At 37.9% G+C, this 17,914-nt stretch overlaps 1 protein-coding gene across 1 annotated transcript in view; it reads right to left on the reverse strand.

The window, feature by feature from the left end:
• Window positions 1-17,914, reverse strand: part of LOC113504319 (paired amphipathic helix protein Sin3a-like) — a 38,232-nt gene that overhangs the window by 8,661 nt on the left and 11,657 nt on the right. The window contains exons 3-20 of the mRNA XM_026886575.1: window positions 11,185-11,248; window positions 10,736-10,875; window positions 9,246-9,311; window positions 9,020-9,204; window positions 8,577-8,700; window positions 8,014-8,135; window positions 6,604-6,728; window positions 6,043-6,140; window positions 5,464-5,592; window positions 4,899-5,129; window positions 4,500-4,577; window positions 3,120-3,222; window positions 2,369-2,543; window positions 1,944-2,098; window positions 1,493-1,642; window positions 994-1,091; window positions 544-660; window positions 29-202 (exon numbers count right to left, since the gene is read on the reverse strand). Of these exons, the coding sequence (XP_026742376.1) occupies window positions 29-202; window positions 544-660; window positions 994-1,091; window positions 1,493-1,642; window positions 1,944-2,098; window positions 2,369-2,543; window positions 3,120-3,222; window positions 4,500-4,577; window positions 4,899-5,129; window positions 5,464-5,592; window positions 6,043-6,140; window positions 6,604-6,728; window positions 8,014-8,135; window positions 8,577-8,700; window positions 9,020-9,204; window positions 9,246-9,311; window positions 10,736-10,875; window positions 11,185-11,248 (2,334 nt within the window). The remainder of the gene's footprint in view (window positions 1-28; window positions 203-543; window positions 661-993; window positions 1,092-1,492; window positions 1,643-1,943; window positions 2,099-2,368; window positions 2,544-3,119; window positions 3,223-4,499; window positions 4,578-4,898; window positions 5,130-5,463; window positions 5,593-6,042; window positions 6,141-6,603; window positions 6,729-8,013; window positions 8,136-8,576; window positions 8,701-9,019; window positions 9,205-9,245; window positions 9,312-10,735; window positions 10,876-11,184; window positions 11,249-17,914) is intronic.

Here is a 17,914-nt window from a genome sequence, read left to right on the forward strand (position 1 = left end):
GCCTACAGGTCCGACTCGATCGTACCACCTTATCACCGTATATCCTGCGCAGCGCCCGCTGGTGGATGGTGGGCGAGTGTCCGCCGAGGCAGTCGTCCAGACGGTATTTGGCCGCGTCTTCTGCAGTCATGCGTGATAACTTCTTCTGGACGCCTTCGAGGACACGGATCGTTGACGCGTTCGTTTCTATCACGACGTCCAGCTGGAAATAAATGGAGGATTGTTATTTACTTCTTTTATTTATATATTGTCAATTGTCTATAATATCGTATAGAATGTAGTTGTAACAGTGACAGTATCAGACGCTCTCGCATCCTGTTAATATTGTTTTGAAATTACAACTAAGCCGAGCTTTACATACAACAAATTAATTGGTTGTGATTGTTTGTTTCAACTCCATTAGCTTTGAAGCCATTTCACAAGCTATATTAAGATTGTTAGAATTAGCTGAATATTTTTTTCATGAACCTTGGACAACTAATTTCACCTGAGTTACCCAGAGTAAATACCATATTCTTGTACAAATTTTAATATGATACATACCTCAAACCTCTCATCCTCGCACCGATAGATGTACTCCTCATACTGCGTTTTCCGTGACGTCACGAACGTCGAGTCCTCGCTCCAAGTAGGGAATGACACCCATGTGTCGTTGAGTACCTGGTAAAGAATATAAGATTAGTAAGATAATATGAGTTGCACAGATAGTTGCTGTTTGTTTGAACCCTATGGTAATGAGAGGTTATAATTAAGAATAAATTACAAGGAACTGTTAATGACTTGTCATTGCAATGTTATTGGTACATAATATAGCTGTTGGAAGTTGGAATAAATTGTTTATTTAAATTCTGGTTATGTAATGCATACATCAACCACTTGAAATAATTTTCGTTTATACTGCAACTTTAGTAACTTGTGTAACTGTATCTCCAAATAACCCTAGTTATGTTCTTTTCTATAAGGATGGATATATAATGAGGTGTTGGTATTGACCTCCTTGCAGAGCGGCGTCCGTCCGGAGCAGCGTCGGGCGGCGGCCTCGCGCGGCAGGGCGCAGTACGACGTGCCCAGCCGCTTGCACGTCGTCAGGTCTGCGGGACAGTACACCAATCAGAACACCTGCCACTAAGTGGTTATATCATTCAATATATGTATAGAAAAATTGCTTATTGCGAAAGCCCTTGCTATATAAGAAATAAGAACCTATAGATGGTCAGACGTAAAATTGTGTTTTCGACGTACAGAGGTCTACAGACAACTATGGAATTTGCTTTTTGCAGTGCCCTATGGGGTCCATAATTGTAGTTAGCTTTAAGATTTGTAAAACTTACATTATGAAAGGCAAACAAAGATATTATATAAACATAAATGTTGTCTCGACACGACTTGCCCTGTTTACCACTAGACAACAAATGTTGCCCATTATTATAGATGGTCTTCAAATCTGTTCTGTCCTAGTTAATGTGCTTTCTACGAATGTGTATTTCCTTACCTATATCCATAGCGGCATCTCCCTGCGGTCGCTCGTGTCGTAGCTGTGCCCCCAGCGCGCCTACGGGCTCGTAGCGCAGCCGCTCGGGACCTACGCCGCCCGTCGGTACCGGCACACAGCTTGTAGCACCCAGACCGCAGCTGTTGTAACCTAGGAGACGAAAAAAAAGTCTTTAGTTTAAATAATACAGAGAACATTCATATTGCAAATATATAGTGACTCTTAAGTCACATTGGTATAATATAAAAGTGTTCAAAAAACTAGTCTCTGAAGAAGCGATTTTTGACGTTTAATTATTTGTTTGTATCTCGTTTTAGCTTCTTTTAATACGTAGCCATGTGTTCGATACCTGCGCTAAAAGTTTCATGATGGATCAATTGACGGTAAAAACTGTGTATCAAGAACCAATCAGTAAATGAGTGTTGTTGTAGGTTACGCAGGCAGTACATACCGGAGTGCAGCGTGTTGGCGGGCGCGGGCGGCTCGGGCGGGCCGAGGAAGTCCGCCAGCCACTTGTGCAGCTCGGGGTGGCGCACCAGGAACGGCTCCGTCACGCACAGCAGCTCCGACGACGAGATGATCTCGTTCGTGAACAGCAGCAGGCATCTGGAGATACACGGTTACATTACTAACATATAATCTTAGGGTTCAGGTTAGATTACTAATGGTAATAAGACAGAGCTGCCAAAATTCTTGAGCAATTTACTTACGTATTACTAACTTATGGACTTTCTTGCCCGTTCTCCTCCATAAGAATGACACTTTGGAACCATGCACCTAGTCATTATTGTAACTTAAAAGAGCCTGGAAAACGGCTTAACTAGACGGAAATCTGTTCTTTTCCCTAAATAGCAAGTTCTGACTGTGAATACTTACTTCAAGAAGTTATCATAGACATGCTGCGACCGTAGCGCCTTCCTAGCCCTGTCGAAGAAGTTGAACTCGTGCACGGTGGCCAGCTTGGAGGCCTCCGCGTACGACACGTCGCGCACCGTGGGGCCCGTGAGACCCGACAGGCGGGACTTCTTGGCGGGAGGGGCGCCCACAGCTGCTGGAGAGAGAAAGAGGTATTAATGTGATAATCAGGTTAGCTAGTGTTATATTTGACCTATAAGTGACTCGCGAACTTATCGGTAAATAAATACTAAATATAATAAATAAATGCGGACAACATTACATTTCTGAAACCAAAGAAAATTACTAAAGCACTTATGTTATGGAATTCAGATACAACGAAGGTACTACAAACACCCGGACCCGAGACAATGTAGAAATGTGAATTTTTACATTGACCCGACCAGGGATCGAACCCGGGACCTCAGAGCTAGCGAAACTATGAAACCGGTGCGTACGCTCTCGACCGCAGAGGTGGCCAGTGGCCTCTAACATCTATGACAGATGATTGAAACAGAAGCCGTGTTAGTTTATCTGATTTTGGCACTTGCGATGATGGCTAACAAGGCCTATACGGAACTACTTCCGGCACTCATAGAAATTTAATCTCATAGACTCAGGATAAGCAGTCGCGGATTACACAAATGATCCGACATTTGATCGAACCCGGCCACATTGTGCACTTTGGGTTTAGCGTGATGACCTTTACCACTCGTCTATTCATTTGACTCACCAATCTGGCTGGAGGAGGTGAAGCTGGGCGACCTCTTGAGATGGTGATGTTGCTGCGGCGGCGCCGTCACTGTGCTGGACGCCGAGCTGCTGTGCTTCGGCAACTGGTGGGTGTAACATCATACTTACTGTTAGCTAATGTTATGTGGGTAATAGTAACATAGTTTAGGATAGAGAGGTAATTGTGTGAACTGTTTTTCTGCTGACAAATATGAAGCAACAATAAAGACAATATGTGATTGACAACAGTTTGCGCCTCTTTCAAGTGGTTCAACTGTTCTGATAATTCTGTATATTGTTAACCAGTATTCAAATTAGTTTTATTTGAAAAGTATACTCATTATAATATACTTGTCATACAAATAGACACTGTTAACGAATTCATCATGTTTGCCAGCAGGAAAATAGTTTTAAAATTAATTATTGAGACTTCAGTGGAAGGCAGCATGCGGGATCACCACAGACATTCTGTCTAATTGCACATCGCATGTTTTTACATCATTGTCTCTGTTAATTAAACTAAGATTTCTTTGACCATAATTTGGTATATGCATAGACAAACCAAGTACAATACAACCGTAAATACTTAGCTTGTTCTTACTTTACATTGAAATAAATAATATTTAACCAATTTGAAAATTCAGATATTTCAACTAACTTTCACATGTTTATGTGCATTTAAAGAGGGTTTAAGGAATGTATATAATCAGCTGCTACAGCAAGTAAGTGCCTTTTTGCGAGATGGTCACTTATTTGTCATACCATGGGGTAGCATGCAGTTTGGCTCATTTTAGGGGGTTTTAAGTGAAAAGCCTTGCAATAGGATAGGACATTCACTTTACATTCCATATATCTAGGTAAAACATTCATATAAACTACAAAAGGGGGTACTTAACATTGCCAAGACATTTAAATAACATTACAGACACACCTATCGCGAGTTTCGAAGATAAAAATGAATCACCTACTCCAAGTATGAATCTAAGACTTGGTCACATGCATATCCAAGTGTTGTTAAAAACAATCCGATAACAAACGTGTTTGATTTGTTTATCTGATAAGCACTGTATGCGCAGATTACAACTGTTTTGGTTTTACCAAAATTGATAATGTGGTTTTACTTGGAATATAGTAAATTTCCGTTTTACATTCAAATGTTATTTCGTAAAGTTTTATGATACTTCAGTGGAACAATTTTTAGTTGCAAAATGAAATGCATTATGTGTTAATTAAAACTGTTATTAGTATTTCCTATTTTAAAATGTAATATAATGGTCACTACCAATAAATTAATGGAGATGCTTTGTACTTTGAAAGAAATAAACGTCTAGTACTTGTAACTTAAATCACATTTATGGTGTAATACCGAGTGTTAGCTTACCGGTGCGTGCAATAGATGCGGTGGCGAGGCGGCTGCCGCGCCCGGGAAGCGCTCGGCCTCGCTGTCCGCGCGTCCGGACTGTGGGGGAGGCAGCAGGTTAATGTCATATACTAGCATTATGCTGAAGGAAACTGTTTTTTTCTTGAATAGTCTGCAGCACTATTTATTTGTAGTTTTATGTTATTAGATCAGTTTTCTAGCTTACTCGAACATTAGGATAGTAATTAAAAATATATGTATATCATTTTTATTGCTAAGGACAGCAAGGACAGCAAATAACAAATAGTCTACACTGTCGGTGCTTTACATCATGATACAAAGTCATTTAGTATGCAAGACTTGAGATAGTTTTATTTTTGCAAGTTTGTGAAGTTCGTAAGAATGCAGTGTGGTACTAACGAGTGGTCCATGCGGCGCGGGCAGCAGGTGCTGCACGTGCGGCGTGTGCGGCGCGTGCGGCGCGTGCGCGGCGTGCGGCGCGTGCGGGGCGTGGGCGGCGTGCGGCGCGTGCGGCGGCGGCGAGCGCGGGTAGTGGCGCGCGTCGCCCGGCTTGCTCACGGCCTTGGCGTCCGGCAGGAACTGGCCGAACTCCGCCAGCAGGTCGTCCTGGTTCTCGAACAGCTTCGCTACCTACGGCACAACAATATGCTTATACACAGGTTTCTTGACACTTAAATACACAGATAATAAATACTAGGCGGAGAACTGATGTACCTCATGCGGTGGGACCTTGATGGGCTGAATATGATATTGATTGTTTTGATAACCATTTAAAATATCATAAAAAAATATCAACAAAAAGATTGTTCTTTTTTTGTAACAAACAAATCAAGAAAATATGGTACGATTGAAATAAATTATCTACTAGCCAATAAAATAGTTATTTTGAGTAAAATATGACTGAATATAAACTTACTTACAACAGCTATACCTATGAAATCGAGTTATAAAAATCACAACAAACCTGCGAGTACACTTCTTGCTCTGTCTGTTGCTTGGCCTGGGGCTCCTTCATCTCCCTGTGGCCGCGCTGGTAAGCGTGCAGGATCTCCAGGAACCGCTTGTACTTGTCCGGCTGCCGCGAGAACCGCGACTGTAGGAAAGAGGGGTGTTGTTATATTTGTGAGATAACGGTAAGCAAGTGTGTGAAAAGGTGGGAATAGTCAGAAAAGCAGCCATATTATTATCATTTGTATCAAACGGTAATTAGTGTCATCATTTTGTTATTTAATTCAGATCATATTATTACATAAAATTATTATTTTTAAATACGAGGAAGACAAAAGTTTAGACTAGCTATTATGCATCAGCTCACTTTATAGACAAAATGCTATGAAGAAGGCAAATCAAAATTATGATAGCATGAAAAGTTGTTTTGAAAACCCAGCAACGAAAACAGATAGCACAGCATTTATTTCTTGAATCTTTATATTATTCACAATAATCTTTTATTACAAAAGAAACTTAAAATCTGAGACAAGTTTTAACTAAGATATAAGTGTGTACAAGTCCATATGTCTGTTAGCAATAGAATAGAATTTACCTTGATCTTATTAACGTATTCGATGGCGTGGTTGAACTCGACGGGCTGGCTGGAGGGCGCGGGCGCGGCGTGCGGCGTCGACGACGGCGTGGCCGAGCCTGCGAGACAAGTGGGTTAGTGATGGCGGCAGGGGAGTGTGTGAGTGTGTGGGGGTTGGGGAGTGTGTCAGAACTCTAATAGAGCAGCCGCAAGTTTTTATCATTGCTGTCAATCGGTAATTAATTTCATCATGTTGAACATTTTTGTATCATCAATACTAATATAGATTGTTTTTAGGGAATGATTGTAAGCTATGAGGACAAACAATCACAGTTGTTATCGGTAAATTAGATAAAACCCTTCAAACGAAAAGTAGACTCCTGCAAGTTCAAAAAGAAAAGGTCCGTTCTGATAATAATACCATGTATGTAAACATGCTGATTACAGTGAAACAGCCATTGTATATGAGAAATCCACCAAAGCATTGACTATAGTAATGCATTCAAAGACTTTTTCCTTAGCCTAATGTTGATCTCCTGATGAGCAAATACATCCTACAAATTAATCTAATATAAAACTCACCAGGTGTAGAAGCATGGTGTATCGCTGCTGCCTCAATCTGCTGGTGAGCTTGCGAGATCTGATGCAGCGTGTTGGTTGGCGTCGAGTTCACTGATAGGTTGTGAACGATCGCGTTATTGACAGACCTGTGGGAGGGAGAGATCTGTTAGTTGGGTGTTTAAAAAAAGAATGATTCACGATTAACCTATAATTGTTAATTGTAAATAACAAAAATTAAGAAAACTATCTATTTGCTTCAACTACATAAGTAGTGTGATACAATCGGAAGTAGTGTATAACAATAATTAAATTTGTAATCCTAAGATTTAAACGACACTTTTAGAACTGCTATACGCCAGCAATTGCAAAATAAAAAATACTGAGATTACTGAGCAAACGGCAGCCATCGAACCTATTAAATATAAATGCCTTCTACAAAAACAATTAACTTATATTTATACTTACGACAATTACAATTAAGAAAACAAAGTACGAAATATATAACATGAAAGATCTGCCTACCCTTTAACACACAAAACAGTTGACACTACTATTAAATACTATCAACATAGTAACAAAAACTACCCCTACTCTATGAAAACCACCCAAAACAAACGCAGCGTTATCAAACGCTAAGAAAGTGGGCAACAAAAATATTGACGTAGCGTCGAGGTGAATGAACCAAAACAGCTGTTGCGTCACCGCCGCGGCGGGCTGGTGAACGTTCCCTATTAGCATAACAATCTTTATACTTGTATCGTAAGTTGCATTTTATATTGTGTTGTAGGTTTCTATTTCGCGAAGTGGTTTGTCTATTTTCTTATTTAAGTTATCCTTTATGATGGTATGTTCTTTAAAAGCTTATAAAAAATCTTATACATAAAATAATTAAGATTTATACGAATTTCTGATGAATATAATTTAGGTATTTCGTAAATTTGACTATCCATTCTAGTGAACATGTCTCCCATACCCTTTTTGATAATTACGCTATAGTTTTATTTGACAGGGTCGCTGTGAATGCTAGAGAGGCTCAGCTACAGAGTGTATGTAGTAAAGGATGTCGCTCTTTCTATTTGAATCATAACTAGTTACTACGAACACTTGCAACTATTTCTACGAACTACGCCGTCTCGCTTATGAGAGCACGCCTGATAGCCTACTACCACCTTTTCAAGTACGAATATTGCGGTTATGGAAAGGAGACGCCTCTTTGCAGTAGTGTAGGGCGCTGTCACGCTTAAACAACAATAACATTAGGCGACTGTACTCCGAATTAACAGTTAAGAAGCATCATAGCGCTCTATACGAAGTGGCGTCTTTCTGCCACAAATACAATAATATTACTTGAGGAGTGGGAGATCTCATCTATCCTTCCTTCACAGTCATCCCTGTAAGTAATAACCAGTATGTAGTAGTGAGTGTACTGACTGTGCGACAGGCAGCAGATGCACGAGCTGCGGCTGCGGCGGCGGGTGCTGCACGCCCAGCAGCACGTTGCTGCTGCCGCCGCCGCCGCCGAAGCCCGTGGGGGACGGCATGGACACCGACACCTGGAAACAGACAACATGGTTACTGTGTTGTCTTTATACTCTAACTATTTCTACTCGGACTATATTACTTTTCTAGTACTCACGCAAGCATTTTCGAAACATAATTACCTATACATCTTAGAAAAATATACACTTCATTTCCTTGAAGAGACTTTGTGAATCTATTGCAAATTAAATCCTCGGTTTATAATAAGGACTAATCGAATAAAAAACTCGGATTCCATAGAAACTAATAACCCGTTTCCGGGGCTTCTTTTGCTTTATGATGTAAGGAAAGTTAGGGACTACATTTAGTAGTGAAGTGATTAAACTTATAATATATTTTTGCTATTTTTAATTCCATTAAGCAAAGCTTTCAATATTACACGAACTTTTTAATTTAAGCACTTTGTCTACAGTGAAAGGTTCCTCAAAATTCTTAAAAACATTCATGAAACATACCTGTCCGTTACTCTGAACTTCAATCTTATACCCTGGCGGCAAAAAGGTGTTGAAGCCGACAATCAGCTCGGGATGACCCTTGAAAAGGTTCGATACCCGAGTGATGACGCCTGGGGTGTCAATGCTGCAATAAAACGTACTTGTTAGTTAAAAGGCACAGGAATAAGGTTTAGGGTTAAAAAGTGTATCAATCAGATACATTAAAAATGCAGCCATTAATTCTTTCATTAGATTCAAACGGTAATTGTTTTCATCATTGGAATTTGTCGTAGGGGTATATTTAGTGTCTAAATTACAAATTTGATATTTTCCAGGTCATATTTGTTTTACTCGAATAATTTTCAGTGAAGTTGTTATTTTTTTTTCCTACTTAAACTCAATGTTACCTTTTCTTGTAAGTGAAAATGATTCAGTGTAATAAAGTGTGAAGTAAGTGCACTCACGTTTGGCTCTTGAACTCCTTCATGATATCGAGGAAGTCGTTGTAGACCTGCGGCTGCGTGTTGAACTTGAATTTGACCTGGTCGAGGTAGGAGAGCGCGTCCTCGACCTTGAGCCGCTGGAACTGTCCGGCGGCCTGCTGCGCGGCGGGCGGCGCGGCGGGCGCGGGCGGCGCGGGGCCCGGCAGCGGCGCGGGGCCCGCGTGGGGCGCGGGGCCCCCGTGCGGGCGGGGCCCGCCAGCGGCGCCGGCGACGCGCGCCCCAGCGGCAGCGCCGGCTGCTGCGGCGGCAGCGCCTGCCAACACGAGCCCCGCTGTTACTACGCTGACACATGTCTTGGGGTCGACTTGAGTTCGACTTTCTATGTCAACTGCACTTAACGACTGCCTATTTATCCTCCACACACAAGTAATTTGCTTATATTATGGTTTTATGTATCTGATTGTCTGAAAATCTGTAACTTATTATCAACGGTAAACCTTAAAGTTCTTAACTATTGAATTTGAAAATTAGCTATGCAAATCCATCACAATGATTAATTAATATTCTTGTGTATTACTTAGTTTGCAACTCAATTATGCAAAGAGTCCTTAGAAATAGACAAATATAAATCCTTATCAATAATTAGCAAGCCATGACCTAAAGCACTATCAATAACAATGTAAACAACGATATTAATTTGTCATTTACGTAATCATAACGAAATGCTGAATACTTGTTATGTAACAATGAGTTGCTTCTGTTGCTGAATCATTACAAATAGTCGTTTTCTTTCTAGCCATTATTAAACCCTACCAACGCAGCTGAGTTATCGGTTTACGATCGTATTATGATAGTTTTACCAAAAAGTTTTATTAACAGGTAAACTTTCTTTTAATAACTTAAAAAGGTAATATTGGCCATCTATTCCCACCTAAGCATAGGACACGGTCAAAGCCTGCGATCTGTTAAACTTAAGAAAAACTTTTCCGAAAGCCATATACTGTTATGAGAAAATAATTCTGAAGTTAATCAAAGCGGATCTATTTATAAACAGCGTCGACGAAACAAATGTTGTTCAGTTATGTAAGAGCAATAACAACTAAATATATACCATCAATGAGTTGGTTTGTTTAAGTTTGTCACTACGGATTGCGTGGACGGACTTTTGAACAAAGTTTAAAAGAAGGTTTCTATTGTGTAACACAAAATGTAATTAGATGATTACCTAATAATGTTAAGGAAAGCTTTTGTTGTGTTTTATAATTATAAAGTTTTTAATTAGATTGAAATTGGTGTTTTGTGTACTTTCAAATGAAATATATTTATTTAATTTAACTTATGATGGCGTAGGCCTTTGGGCTAAACATTAAGTAATCGCTAGGACTGATTTCGACGAGATTTACGTTGCCTGTCTTGCAAATCTGATCTGTGAGATCTGTGCTGTCTGTGGGTGCCTTTTTCCAAATGAAATGGGCGGAGTAGAATGTGAATTAGTTAATCAAACCAAATCAGTCAAACTGTCTTTAGCGTAGAAAGATTGAAGATTGTTAGCAATGTGACAGGGTTATTCCCGCAGACTCTCTACTGCACCTAGCACTACAGCAATAAAGACACAAAACAGTCCTATACCATTCCATACATTCCTAAAGTATTTCCTACATTGTGATTGATATTTTGTGTGTTATTGGCTGAATGACCTGGGTGCTATCACGTATATCAGAGTAAGGTATATGTTACCTTGATCCTCTGCGGCGGCGGCGGCTGCTTGGCGGCGTACTGCACGGTGCCGGTGGTCGCCTTGAGGTAGTTGATGACGGCGGGCGGCCGCGTGCCCGCGCGACCGAAGCCGCCGCCCACTGGCACTGCCGACCTGATGTCTGAGGGAAGGCATATGGTTAACACACGTGCCAGAGTGAAAAAAGATTAAGATGATAATATTAAAGTAAAGAGGTTGACCATTTTACTTTAGACAAGAATCTAAAGGTGATGAAAGATGATTTTTGATTGCTTACTATAACTGCTTGCTTAATTTTCCGTGTTTAAAAAAAATCGTAAGTAAATGAGTGGTTTATGTTAACTAATGAAAGGGGGTTCTTTTCTAAATCCTACATAACAAACAATAATTATCAAACACTCGTTTGCAGCTAAAACAGTTTTCTTATTTCATATCTATTAAGAAGACTCACCTAAAATCTGCGGCTGAGCCGACTGAGCTAGGGTGTGCATGTTGCTTGCACCTGCTTGTTGAATCTGTAACAATACATAACAGCACATTAATATGACTTATACTTAAGACGAACTTGTGAAAAGACTTGAAAATTTAATGCAACTGTAGCTCAGAGAAACAAAACCTACATAAGTTAATACCATCAGTATACAAGTGTTTTAATCCGTCCCCCACCTTCCAAATCCAGTAAAGGACCCGAAAAATGAGTAATAAAGTTCTATTTCAAACTTGAAGCCTTTCACCAAGTCTTAAAGGTAACATTATTCCGGTGTGGAAGTGATGCCGCTTTACGCCGTGACCGTCACGCTTCCAAAACCATAATATTTCTTTAATGGTGGTGGTAGTAAAGACCTGGTTATTAACAAATTTAACAGCAGTAAAAACTTCGTCTCTTTAAAAGAGCATCAGGCGTCTGACATAATTATAGACCCAACTTTTCACTCATAAACTCTTTGAAGTCTTAATATAAAGCTTCCATAATTTAATATTAATTCAGAATTCATTGTACTTTCACAATGTATAGAAGAATCGAAAGCTTATGATCTGAAGAATTCGTTCTTGTAATGTCTAATGACATTTAAAGAGTGTAACAGGTATACAGGTGCGCAGCTATTTTTATAAGGCCGGACTGGTTTATAAACGGTAGCGGCGTTATGAGCTCATGATTTAAGGAATTTGATAATTGACTAAAACTAGGGAGAAGAGTGGCTCGTTATTATTATCAGCCTCTCTTGAAGCTGGCTGCAGAAATTAAAAAATCCCCATTTTGTACCGTTTTTTCGTCTAAGACGTAGTCCTCCTATTTTGTCTGACTTTTCCATTTGGCCAGTCGGGGACATGCCACTAAAGTTCACTTATTTTTACCTAATTCTTGTGTTGGAAAGCCTACATGATCAGGGTAATTACGTTACAAGGACTTGTATAGGAGTGATTAGCACATTTTTCATAATTAAGGTATTTTGCGAATATTAATCTTATTAGGGCACAGATTATAATGTTTTACACATATTACGAATACTAGCGAAAAATTTAGCGACTTCTTTCAACGGTTAAATGTAACAATTTATAGCAGGCTAGCTATCTTATACGATTTTATCATCTTGAGGCTTAAATAACCCACAACTGGGCTTACTTTCTTTACTTTGTCATTTACTTTACTTTTTAAATCGCCTCCCATTCTCATTATACTAGGATTTTGCCGTCCAAGTGTAGACCGCCTTTTAGTATACATTTACTTCACATACAATCATCACATCAAGCTAAGTGCCCTGCCCAGGATATACGATTAAATCGAACAATATTTTCAGTACTGTAGGTGTAAAAGGTATTACAACTATCTAAACATATACACCTACATTTTACTAACTCGGGAAGTCCTATAAACCAACCTACGAGTTTTTTTACTAGAATTAATATAACGTGGAAACTCGAATATCATAAACATTTCCAACAGAATTAGATTCGCGAAAAATATCGTGTTTTGTATGTTTACAGGTAACCAAGGACACGGCTTAGTTTGTGAGCGTTGGATCGACTATAAATAGCTGAGTGAGTCATATTGTTGGATGCGTAGTATACGCTGGCTAGATGAACACATATTGTGATATTTTATGTATCTTGTATTTAGTGTGTTAAGTAATATTACTGGTATTTTATTATTAACTGTACGCTTGTTGACAGTAGTAGTTTGAAGAGACAAGCGGCAATTATTACAACGAAATGTATAATTGATTGCTGTTCTATTTATATTTTTAGTAAGAGATTATATTGATTTATATAACATTGTCAATCGTTTCAAAACCATACTGATTTTCTATAAATTAGAAGCTTACCTAGCTCACTATTCTTCATCACAATCTATTCAGCAGTTTAGACGTAAAAGATCACAAACCAACAAACATTATTTTACTACAATAATATTCAGTTTTAGATTTGTCAACAAAACATTACACTACGGAAGATAAAAATGTATAAGATTTTGGCAGATTGACACACATTAGTGAGTGATTAAAGAAACTGTGCCAATAGTTAAAAAGCTAAGTAGGTCACTCAGATTACCGTTGTTTTAAGAATGTTCAATGTCACTCTATATCTTTTTCTTTGTTTATCTTTAGGAAAATTTGACCCAGATTTTTGATTGATTATAATAATACGACTTTCGTCAAAAGGGCAATGTAAGACTCCTTTAAATACCTGAAAATTCATCTACTGCTTTAGAGATGATTTTAAGAAGATTTTTACAAGATAGAAGCACTTTTCTTCTACATTGTCTTATACACCTGGAGCAATTTAACTGTAAACTACCTCTTAACGCGTACGACCCCATCACGAATCAAATTCTTCAATACCCAATGAAGACAGCCTATGTACGAGATACTCTATGAATTTGTACGATAGTAGTAGCTTACACATTATGAGATTTCTCTTCCTTAAGTCGTCATTTTTACCGTTAAAGTCAAAGGTTACGACACACGGAAAACGGAACAGCCACAAGTACACGTAATGAACGTAATTCGCACGTCCGAGACGTCTTAATAAACGGCTCACGGACGCTAGAACACAAACATGTTTACAGATAACGAGTCGATAACCTTACATTGTTTATGTTGTGCACTGTCCTTATCTTATGCACTAAGAATATAGAGATATATGTATATAGTCTAGTCTCTTAGGAAGCGTGAAGACGCGTCTTTATATTATAGCCAAAAGAGCTTCTAGATAGCTTGCTTGCTATAATTAATTAATTATCAGGAATCAATTGTATAGTTTTCTCTCAAGCTATGCGGGTTTCAGCTTCCAGTCAGTATCTCCAAATACAGGTAAATATTGTTCGATTAAGCACTTTACTGGATAAAACAACATAATATAATTAAATTTCTCTAACCTTTGCTCACATAAATGATCAATGCTGATCCTTCTCTATGTGAGAGGTTTTACAACAGGATAGAGCTAACAACCTAAGCCCGCCATTAAATGCCTTACTGCGGGAGTTGTTTATTTTATTTGATTGTATAAACATTTTCGGCACGCCGCTAGCCGTAAGAACTATGCGACGCTTCCAATGCTTACTTTACTTTACCCCCTTGTACGCAGTTGTCAAACCTATTGAGGTTAGCAACGGGATGGGGGGGATATACCCTAGCCAATAATTTAGAATAAGGCAAAAAAAACTTTTATGTAATGTAAGTTCAGTTTCAAAATCTATGTATTGAATGCTTAATAATGGCATGGCATGGCAAGTGAGAAGAGGTTAGAGTTTCAAGATGTGTATTATTGGATAATATGTCTGTTGTCTTTCAAAACTGCCACAACTTTCACCACAATATTTAGCAAAGCACAGAAAACAAACAGACAAATCATTTTATTAATGTATACTTAACATTATTATAACTACAAACTGAATTCAACTTTTACCTTACTATGTACCTACGTGACATAAAAAGCCTCATCAGCATCTATCTAGTTTTACAATTTACAGCATAATTTGTAAGTCTGTTTGTCACACTACGCAGAAACGAAGTAATATCGCATAACAATATTAAAATAATTACATTATAAGCTGACTGGGTGTCTCACGTAAACTTGATACAATAGAAATATCCTTTTACATGATTAATGCTGAAAACAGGTAATCCTATAGTTGTAAGCAAGCGGTATAATAATGACAAAAGCTTTATATTTTCTACTGTATGGTGGGAATATGGATATCAGGGTTTATAACAGAAACCTTTGGATATTTATTAGAAATATAAATCTTAAGTTTTAAATAATTTCCGATAAGGGAAGTATAACTTTGTTAGTAGTTCCGTTAGGCCTTACCTAAAAAGAGTCCAATATTTTATGTTGCATAATTTATAATAATAATATCAGCCTCTTATTTTCCCACTACTGGGCAACAAGCCTCTTCCTTTATACAGATCGTCTGACAAAAGACCTCCAGTGCAGGTTGTCGACTGAATTCCAATGTTTCAACAAGTCACTGACAAGACTTTCTTATTTAAATCAACCGAATTTGACACATCGAACGAAACGCTTGTTCTGAGTATGGACTTAAGGATTCAATTATTTAGCGCGACAGTCGATTTTTATTAAAATACTAGCTGTTGCCCGCGACTTCGTCCCCGTGGGTAGAAGATATAAGTTATGATTTATACCCGCCCTGTTTTTTTTTTCACATTTTCCATTGTATCTTAGCTCCTATTAGTCGCAGCGTGATGGTTTATAGCCTAAAGCCTTCCTCAATTAATGGTCTATTCAACACAAAAATATTTTTTCAATTTGGACCAGTTTTTCCTGAGATTAGCGCGTTCAAACAAACAAACTCTTCAGCTTTATATATTAGTATAGATATAGATAGATATAAAGTATAGATATAGATTATACAGCTAGCTGTATATTACATATAATTATACATCAGTATAATCCCGAAGGTAAATCAGTGATTAAGTGCATCGAATGGGTTTATTACGTTATACGCGGGGTTTCGCTAACCTTTGCACAGTTATCCAAGCGTATACAGACAATTGGGTCGCTACGCACCTCCTAGTATTCAAAGAATTCTTAAAGATACACCTGAATATGATAGAGACAGAAGATTAGAACTGCTTATGGCTGCATAAAACTGTAGATAAGCTTTTCTCCCTTTTCGGTAAGTGTTAAATCACGTAGTGAAGTCTGATACTAGCTACTGGAATCTATATCTACATTTATTTTTAGATAATTAAATCAAAATGAACGTGACTGTATAAAAGTACGCACGTTATACAGATTTAATATCGTCCTATGAATTCGTTAGTTGAACGACAAATTCACAATGAAACTATCGAGGGACGAAAACATAGCCCTTTTAACGGCAACAGAAAGTTGAGCGACATTTGATTCCATGTCCTATCCTAACAGTCCAATAGGTGTGTATTATTGACATCTGGCTCTATTACGATACAACACAGAGGCTGTTGCACTTTCGCGCATGCGCTGTAGAATGTTCTAGATAGGCGCGCTCCCTGGATATGCAGTTGGTGGGGTCAAAATCAATTTCGTTCACTACCGAGTTCGGTAGCTCCGATGTTTTGCGATAAGAAATTTTTCAATTTATTTTTAGCGGAGAGTAATGAATGTTTTAATGGATGTTTTAAAGTATTTTATTATATTTGTACTTAGTAAAAGTCTGTATGTAATTAAATATTGACCTAAATACGATGAGCAAATCTAAAAAAAATATATTATTTTAAGTCCTCATAGTCTTACTTGAGGACTAAGACCCTGTTCCCTTCTACCACTTGTCTCTCTATTGTTATTTGGGACTAGTAAGATCCCTAAACACAGATAAAGAGCAGATTATACAATAAGTATTGTCTATAGCTGTAAGTATTTTCGATTTACCCATTGGCCATTAATTTTTTATACGTATTCGTAATGTAAAACCTCTTTTTTGCCTTTACTGGTCTGTTATTGTAATATCAGGTTATTTGAGTGTTTTTTGCTCGTGGCTACAAACTAAAGTTTCATCACACCTGCCAACCTGTTTCATGTATTTACCCGATCATAGCCATAATTGATTTTAATGGTAGTGTATAAAAATTCTTTGATCGTTGTACTACGTAAAAGTTATACATTAAAACGATTATTTTACTAAACAATTTGTATATATTTCTTCAATCTCTTAGTAACTTGGTGACAAGTAGGCGGGGGAGTTACTAGTAATATTTTCTTTAATATTAAGTTATTTAAATTTAAGCAATAACCTAACCTCATCTTAAGTTTCATTAATTTTGATAGGCACAGGCGAGTTAAAGTCGATATTATTTTAATAGCAAACGCAAGTATAATATTCATTTACTGTAAGACATCCCATCATCATAATTAGCTCATAATAATCCAATGATGGGCTTAAAAACTCTCAGATATTTTTAAGTTCTCTTCTAATTTACCTATATCCCATTCTTTACGTATACACCACCTTTCCAGGTGACGTTAATATATATCTATATTTGTCACGTTTTGAAGAGTCGGCCATTTTAGCCGGGTTCAACGCACCGTGTTGAGTGATCGCCAAGGATACAGCCAGTAAGGAACACTAAATAGAACTTTTGGTACGATTCCAATTTATATACAAACTGATGGTTTGTTTAGAATTTAAGTTTAAATAGTTTTTTTTTATGATAAAATGGCTTGTTTTAGAATAATATTAGACACAAACTGCTTTACTCATATTATCACTTTATTCCGCGCTCTGGCAGTTCAGACGGCTTCTCAAAACAGAACTATTCAGCTACATATACCAGCACAGGCTCTAATTACTTAAGCTGAATACACTTTGGAAGAATTAAACCTTGTCAATACTCGCTGAAATTAATATGACGTCAGTTAAATAAGAGTAATAAAGACTAGAAAAGAAGCATGAAGAAGATAACATAATCTGATTTAAAGTCATCAAAACGATTCTATGTAAATTGCAATTTTCAAATAAAACAAAAGTAATTGTAATGCGAAAGATACAAGACTCGCAACACAAAGCCGTTCTCGATAACATTCCATACATAATAACAATTTAGTTGCAGCATGTCAAAATCGATACAGTAATTTAGCATGTACGTGATAAACACAAACATTAACAAATAATTATATCTTTATCGTGAGGATATTGACTCTTATAATACCTGATATCCAATACAAACGCGATTATCAGC

This window comes from Trichoplusia ni, chromosome 21 (genome assembly GCF_003590095.1).
Source record: "Trichoplusia ni isolate ovarian cell line Hi5 chromosome 21, tn1, whole genome shotgun sequence".
Taxonomy (NCBI): domain Eukaryota; kingdom Metazoa; phylum Arthropoda; class Insecta; order Lepidoptera; family Noctuidae; genus Trichoplusia; species Trichoplusia ni.